Source organism: Netta rufina (genome assembly GCF_964035555.1).
Source record: "Netta rufina genome assembly, chromosome: 18".
Taxonomy (NCBI): Eukaryota; Metazoa; Chordata; class Aves; order Anseriformes; family Anatidae; genus Netta; species Netta rufina.
The window spans coordinates 3,908,485-3,916,415 of NC_140142.1; the positions used below are offsets into that span (position 1 = coordinate 3,908,485).

The 7,931-nt window shown below is 52.0% G+C and overlaps 1 protein-coding gene across 1 annotated transcript; it reads right to left on the reverse strand.

Moving 5' to 3' along the window:
* Positions 1-1,860: 1,860 nt before the first annotated feature.
* Positions 1,861-2,787, reverse strand: LOC311216245 (olfactory receptor 14C36-like; the record flags this gene model as incomplete). Its single annotated transcript, XM_084297789.1, has 1 exon — positions 1,861-2,787. One exon carries the CDS (start codon positions 2,785-2,787, stop codon positions 1,861-1,863), a length of 927 nt encoding a protein of 308 aa, XP_084153915.1.
* Positions 2,788-7,931: the final 5,144 nt, after the last annotated feature.

Below are 7,931 nucleotides of genomic sequence, written 5' to 3' on the forward strand. Positions count from 1 at the left end.
GCTGAGGATGCACATAGGCCAGTCCCAATGGGGTGCTTGTGCCATTTCTTCCCAGTTAGACTCACTTCAACCTCCAGTACAGTTTTCTCTTGGGCTGCCCCTGTCACTCCAGAAATACAGGTGGGTTCTACCTCTTTCTAGCTTGATGGCATTAGGGTACACTGTGCACCGGTGTCCAGTAGAGCCCAATACATTTGTGGATCTGATGTGCCAGGCCATTAAATACACACAGTCCAGTAAACCTGATTGTCGCTTTTCTTCCTGCCCGCCCCTGTCTGGAAGTAGGACTCCTCTACACCTGCTTGTCGTATTTATAACTGTGTCTGGTAAACAGCCCACTGGAAACACATCCCATCATGGCAAGGGAGAGGGTGCTGACAGCGAGTGAAGGAATTTCGGTGAAGGAATTGGGGCCCAGCAGAGACAAGGAGTCAAGGCAGTGGGTGGGGGAGGCCAGCAGAAGCAGCCCAAGGGGTGGTGTTGCTTGTGAGGACACGTTTGAGGCAGCAGCCTGAGTGGGCAGCAGCTGTGCTCAGGCAAGGGGAGGCCAGGAAGCACATGCCAAGAGCGCTCCTGCCAGCAGAGCCAAGGCCGGGGCCGAGCCCAAGGGCAGAGGCAGGCCCAGGGCAGGGGGCTGCAAGGGCCATGCTGAGCTCCCTGCCCCTGCAGCAGCTGTCCTGGCCCTTGGCCTCCTCTCCCCTGCCCCTGCAGCTCTGGGCTCCCTTCATGCAGCCCTGGCTTTGCAGCACCAAGCCCTGCTGGGAGCCCTCCCCTGCATGCTGCCACCGCTCCCTGACGCTGCTGTTGCCCTCTGCCGGGCACTGCCCAGCCCAGCCCAGCCCCTGCCCACCTCTCCCCACCTCCCTGCCCTCTCCCCAGCCCAGTAGCCCAGGCTGTGCTGGTCCCAGGGCAGTGCCCAGTGCAGGCTACTGCAGGGCTCTGGGCACAGCCACCACAGCCCCAGCCCCTCGCAAGGCACTGCAGCTGCTGGCACAAAGGTGGCTCTGGGCCTCTCTAGTGTCTCTAGTGTCTAGTTGGGCTGGGGCCAACTATGGTGATGCTGGTGCATTATGCTACGGGTCCATTAAGCTTTTCCTGTGAGACCCATTGGCAGCAGCAATGGAAGAGGCTTCCAGTTTTCAGGGTTTACCGTGAGCAGCCCCTTGTATTTTTGTGGTGCTAGGAGGGGGGCCAGCAGTGACCCAGGGCTGCACAGTGCCTGCTGCTGCCTGCAGGGACAGGGATGCCACTGCAGAGACAACAGGACTGTCACTAAGGTAGACGATCTCAGGGCTAACCCAAACATAAGAGCACAAGAGAACAAACTGGAAGCCAAGAGAGCAGCAGGGAAAAGGCCACGTCCTGCTGCTGCCCATGGCCATGGCTCCAGGGAAGCAGCAGCCCCAACCCAAAGGCAGCAGAGAGGCAGAGCCCAACAGGCAGTGAGGGGCAGCCCCAAGTGACACTGAGGCTGCTCCTGTATGTCGCAACTGGGCTCTTGGCCCTGAGCCCCTCCTGCATGCTGGGGCTGCTCCCATGAGGACACGGGACCTCTGACCAGTGACATTCTGAATGTATTTCGGATGCCTTCCTTATTGTCTTTATTCACGGAGGAAACCTAGGTCTACAGGTACATGAGATGACTGGGATACGGTAAATAAATTAGCATGATGATGGTTAAAAAATCCATTATTCAAATAAAAATAATATTTTAAAAAATTAAAGATTTTAAATAAAAAAATTTAAACAATAAAAATTGTTCCCTCAGTTTCCCAAATAACTTCTCATTCCAATTAATATTTTTATTTTACATTATTGATTATGACAATAATAATAGTGAACACAGCACATCTCTGATGCTTAAAAAGCATGTATAGAAACAGTTTTAATCAAAGCATTCCTGAGCTCCTGGTTCCTCATGCTATAGATGAGAGGGTTCATTGCTGGTGGCACCACCGAGTACAGAACTGCCATCACCAGGTCCAGGGATGGAGAGGAGATGGAGGGGGGCTTCAGGTAGGCAAACATGGCAGTGCTGACCATCAGGGAGACCACGGCCAGGTGAAGGAGGCACGTGGAAAAGGCTTTGTGCCGGCCCTGAGAAGAGGGCATCCTCAGCACTGCCCTGAGGATCTGCACATAGGATAACATGATGAAAACAAAGCAACAAAAAGCTAAAGAAACACTAAACACAAGTGCCCCGACTTCCCTGAGGTAGGCATCTGAGCAGGAGAGCTTGAGGATGTGGGGGATTTCACAGAAGAACTGGTCCACAACAATGCCTTGGCAGAAGGGTAGGGAAAATGTGTTGGCTGTGTTTAGGACAGCATTGAGAAAGCCACTGCCCCAGGCAGCTGCTGCCATCTGGGCACAAGCTCTGCTGCCCACGAGGCTCCCGTAGTGCAGGGGCTTGCAGATGGCAACGTAGCGATCGTAGGCCATGATAGTGAGAATAGAATATTCTGCTGCTATAAAGAAGAGAAAGAATAAGACCTGTGCAGCACAGCCTTGATAGGAGATGGCCCTGGTGTCCCAGAGGGCATTGGCCATGGCTTTGGGCAGAGTGGTGGAGATGCAGCCCACGTCGAGGAGGGCGAGGTTGAGGAGGAAGAAGTACATGGCAGTGTGGAGGTGGTGGTGGCAGGCTACAGCGCTGAGGATGAGGCCGTTGCCCAGGAGGGCAGCCAGGTAGATGCCCAGGAAGAGCGCGAAGTGCAGGAGCTGCAGCTCGCGCGTGTCTGTGAATGCCAGCAGGAGGAACTCGCTCACAGAGCTGATGTTGGGCATTTGCTGACTCTGGACAGTTGACTGTTGAAGAGGAGAAGGCAGACAAATTTCAGATGACACCTAAGAAAAACCTACTGCAAGCCTTAAAGCACACCTAGCCTGAGCCTCTCTCTCTTTGCAGGAGAACCTTTCTGCCGCTGTCTTGCTTGAACTGTGGCTTGTGCTGGCTGAGAGTGGCACTGGTAGAAGGGGCTGCTGTGGCTCCAGAGGAGTCCTTCCTGCTGTGCAGCAGGAGGGAAGCAGGAACACAATGAAAACCTAACTTCAGACCATTTGTCAAATCCATGAGCTTTCTGTTGTTTTTGGAAACAACTCATCTGAGTGCAGAGTTCAACAGGCAGCTGCCCACTAGCCTTGTTTTCAACTGCCTTGTATCTCCCCTCTCTGAGGATCATCCCACTCAGGTCTTTCCATGAGAAGAATCTGGAGTCAGCTGAGAGCAGAGAAGCCCACTTCAAGTGCAGCTGGATGGAAACCTCACCTTGTCTCTGGAGGACTGAGAAGAACCTCAGCTCTTCCCTCTTTGCCTTACTCCAGCTGCCAACAGACAGCCATCCAGCTGTATGGACAGGGCCTTAGCGTGGAGGTGTCTTCTCCTTGGGGCACCTGGATAACACAAGGATGCCACGAGAGAGCTGCATCCTGCTGGAGAACAGCCTGCAGCCCAGGAGGACACCTCATAGAGAGATGGATATCCACAAGAAGGGATGTCACAACATCACAGCTGCACACCTGCAGGTTCTGGAGGAGGCTTGGCCACTCTACTCATAGCTGTCTAGGGGTACCTGGCTTAGGGCACTGCAAGGGGCTTCTGCCAGATTTCCTCACCTCGCAGTGCAACCCAGCAGGACTCTCAAAGCCTACTGCATTGCCCACTGCCCTCCCAGAAACAAGACCCAGCACAAGACCCTTCCAGGACCTGCAGCTGCATGGCACTGCAGCCAGACCCATACCTTGTCAAGGGCTGTGCAGGTTTCTCCTGCAGGCAGCTCTCAGCATTCTCCCACTGCCAAGTGTTTTCAGCCCCTCTCTCCTTCTCTCCTCTCTGTGTGCCAGCTGCGGTCAGAGCCCCCAGACCTGCTGTGCTGTGCAGAGGAGCTGCTCCTGGGCACAGCTGTCTCTCTGCACCACGGCCCTCTTGCCACGAGCTCTCTCTGTCCCACAAGCCTGGCCCAGCTCAGCAGCACAGCACCAGCCCAAGGCACTGCAATCACCCCTCTGGGGGCTTTGCTGATGAGCCCACGAACCTCAGGCACTCAGACACAATTGAAGACATCTCTCCAGAAGTCCAAGTCCCAGGCAAGTTTCCTGCAGTGTCCCCCTGAGGGCCAGCACTGACACAGCCTCCCTTGGAGCTCGTTAGAGCACAACCCTGGCGGCAGTGAGGACAAGGAGACAAAGGCAGTGTGAAGGTGACACTGATGTGTAGGAAAACTGGATGTGTGTCACCAAGAACAAGGGACAGGCCTTGACCCCTGTCCCCTGGGAAGGGAGATCCTTTCCCTTCACACCTTGCTCAGGGCTCTTTGTGGGGCAGTAGGAGATGGGGATGTGCATGGCCAAGTGCAGGAGAATGGTACGACCCCTGCCTGGTTCATGGGTGGGGGTGAGGAGGCAATGAGGCCCTGGTGCTTTAACGATCAGCTGTCTCCTCATAGGCCTCAGTGGCAGAGACAACAGCCATAGCCATGGACACAAAGACCTGGGTTCTTTTTGGACTTTGAGCCTTACCACAGCACTTGATCCTCTCCACACCTGGCTGCACTAGGGAATCCCAGACCTGTACCTCTTTCCCTGTACCTGTATACAATTTTGGGGGGGTTGTCTCACTGAATATGAACTGAGTCTGACAACTCAGATCTTCTTGGTGGCCATGCTTTTCATAAGGCAGCTCTCTAGGAAGCTGGCCTTGCTTCTGGTGAGCAGACACCACTGCTCGTATGGCATCCCTCGTGGTGTCCAGGCCCCCTCCTCCTGGGCACTGCTCACTCAGCAGGGTCCCAGTCTGCCCTGATGTGTGGGGTTCCTCTTCTTCTGGTGCAGTACTGGGCTCTTCTCCTTGTAAATGTCAGGAGGTTTCTGTAGGCAAATTCCTGCAGTTTCTCGAGGTTCCCTTGGACAGATGCTCCATTCTGTCAGCTGTTAATGTCTGCAGGCAGACGGCTCACTGTGATTGTGCTGTCTCTCACAAAGCAACGGCAGCAGGAGTTTGCAGGACAGTTTGGATAATACACGAGTAACTCGTTGAATGGAATTACAACACATAACCACTGAAGGGTGTGGGATAGAAGGCTGCCAGATTCCTCTTTTTCTGTTCTTCCTTCTCTTGCATGCTGTTACTTACAAAACACTGCACTGTACATTCTAATAGGAAGGAAATTAAGTCTATCCCAGCCGACACATGGACAATATCCACCCCATATTCCATACCATCTGCATCATGCTCTGCTCCAGTACTTTCCAATTAATCACCAGCACCTTTTCTCTGTTGATATACACACAGATATATCTTGCCCTTAGTCTGTGGGTGTCCAGGAGCTGGCTAGGATCGATGTAATTTTCCTCCTAGGAGCTGGTATGATGCTGTATTTTGGATTCAGCATGAGAAGAATGCTGATTACACACTGATGGCTTAGTTGTTGCCCAGCAGTGGAGGGCTGGGGGTGAATGCGAAGCTGGTGGGAACAGAAGCAGGACAGCTGACCTCAAGAAGCCAAAGGGATATTCCAGACCACACAACGTCGTGCTGAACAATCAATATGGGGTGGCTGGCCAGGGTAGGGAGTACCACTACTGTGGGACACGCAATCACCATCATGATCGTCATCATCATTGCTCATATTATTTCTCTTCCCTTTCTGTCCTATTAAACTGTCTTTATCTCAATCCAAGATGTATTTAATTATTTATTTAAGTATTTTATCTTTTTTCACCTCCTCATTCTCTCCTGTATCTGCTCGGGGTGTAGCAGGGTGTGTGTGTGAGGGAATGGCTGTGTGGTGCTGTGCTGCCTCCCGGGTCAAACCACACTCTTTTGGTGCCCAACATGGAGCACAAATTTTGAGCAAATGGCAGATCTGACCACAGCATGTTAAAAGAAAGCTATTATAAGCATTAGTTGATTTTAACAGATGATGATCACAAAGTTGATTTCCTTCCTTCCTTCCTTCCTTCCTTCCTTCCTTCCTTCCTTCCTTCCTTCCTTCCTTCCTTCCTTCCTTCCTTCCTTCCTTCCTTCCTTCCTTCCTTCCTTCCTTCCTTCCTTCCTTCCTTCCTTCCTTTCTCTCTCTTTCTCTCTTTTTCTTTTAAGCTCAGATCTGTTGTGCTCGATTTCAGAATTGTGTTGCATAGCACATTACTTACTGTATGTCTCCCCTGTCATGCTGTTTATCTTTTCTGATGGCTGCGTCAAGTTTATTCTTTTGATGTGTTGTGTAACACTGGCTTATGATATGATAAAAATCCTGGTCATGAGACTAATCTGGTACTTGTACTCAGCATTGCCATTGCCAATATACCTTGGGAGCCATCTCTCAGAAACTGTTAAGAACTACACTCTGGACCTTTTCTCCTCAGGAAACCAAGCCATGGGGGACACAGGGGAGGTCACTTTTCCCCACTTGTTCACTCTCCCTTTCTCTTTCACCTCACCCTTCTCCTCCAGGCTACTTACACTGACTCTTCAAAGTTTGGAATATCCTTGGGATGGTCAAACCAGCACGCTCCTATTGTTATGTCTCCTGAATGTGTTTCAGGACTACTTAAGAATACCATTCAGATTTCTGTCTGGTGGCAGGAGAGTTTGGAGTGGCAGGGAGTGAGGGAGGATCTGGGCAGGCACCTACAGCAGTCGGCACCTCCAGAACTTTGGAACTTCACTCCAAACAAATGCAGAATCCTAAAAAAATGGTTAAATGCTTGAAAAGGAGGTGTTATCACCCTGGCATTTCCAAAGAGACACATACCACTGCAGTGTGCCAGGTCTTGGCCTGTGCTTACAGAGCCACAATCAATGCAACTCCAGCCTCTGTGAAAAGCCCTGCAGTCACTCCAACCCCTCTGACAGACCCTGCAGCTACTACAGCATCTGCAAAATGCCCTGCAGCAACTCCAGCTCTTTTTCTGGGCCCTGTGTCTGAGCCAGAAAACCAACCTGTGTCTGTATCACTTGCTCCTCTATGCAAGAAAAAACAATGGATGTGAAAGTCAGTTAGTCAGAAGACGAGGCAGGCTTCAGAAAAGCTGGGCCATCATATGAGTAGGAGGACGAAGAGAAAGAAGTCATAAGAGCATCAGTAATCACGCGATCCCTATCCCTATGCTGCTCTGGTGCTGGGAGAAACAGCGCCCCTCCCTGGAATTAGAGGGCAGGAAAGGAGATATGGTGGGCACACACTATGTGCCACCCTGTGGTTTTACCAGTGTGACCATGGAGAGCACATGAGAAAGTGGGATGGAAAATCTAGAGGCACGGGTATGTGAGTGGCAAGGAAAAACAATCACTAAAAGGGGTTCTTAGAGAACTGCTGCTCCAATTTCCAGCGGGCTGTCCTGCAGACACAGTACTGAATACTATGAGCAGGACTAGAGGGGCTGTGCCTCCAGCCAGGGGGAGGAAGGGGACAGTCGGGTTTGTTGGACTGTGTGGATTCCATGGCCTTGCACATCAGACCCACAGAAGTATCAGGAGCTAGTGGGCACCACTGCACAGTGAACCCTAATGCCATCAAGCTACAGAGGGTCCAACCCATTTGTATGTCTGCAGCGACAGGGGGATCCCAACACTGAACTGTACTGGAGGCTGAAGTGTCTAAGTGGGAAGGAGTGGCAAAAGCACCCCATTGGCACTGGCCCAGAGACTCTGTGCATCCTTGGAAGAGACTGCTTCAGGAGAAGATAGATATTTCAGGGACCCAAAAGGGTACCGGTGGGCTTTTGGCATAGCTGCCTTGGAGACAGAGGACATTATACTGTTGTCTGCCTTGCCTTGGTCTCTCACAGGACCCTTCTGTTGTGGTGTTGATGAGGGCTGAAGGACAGCTGGTGCCAATCCCTACCACAGCTGTGCACCTGTGTCAGTATAGCACCAACCGAGTGCACTAACAGAGGACTATCGTGGCCTGAATGAAGTCCCACAATGCTGA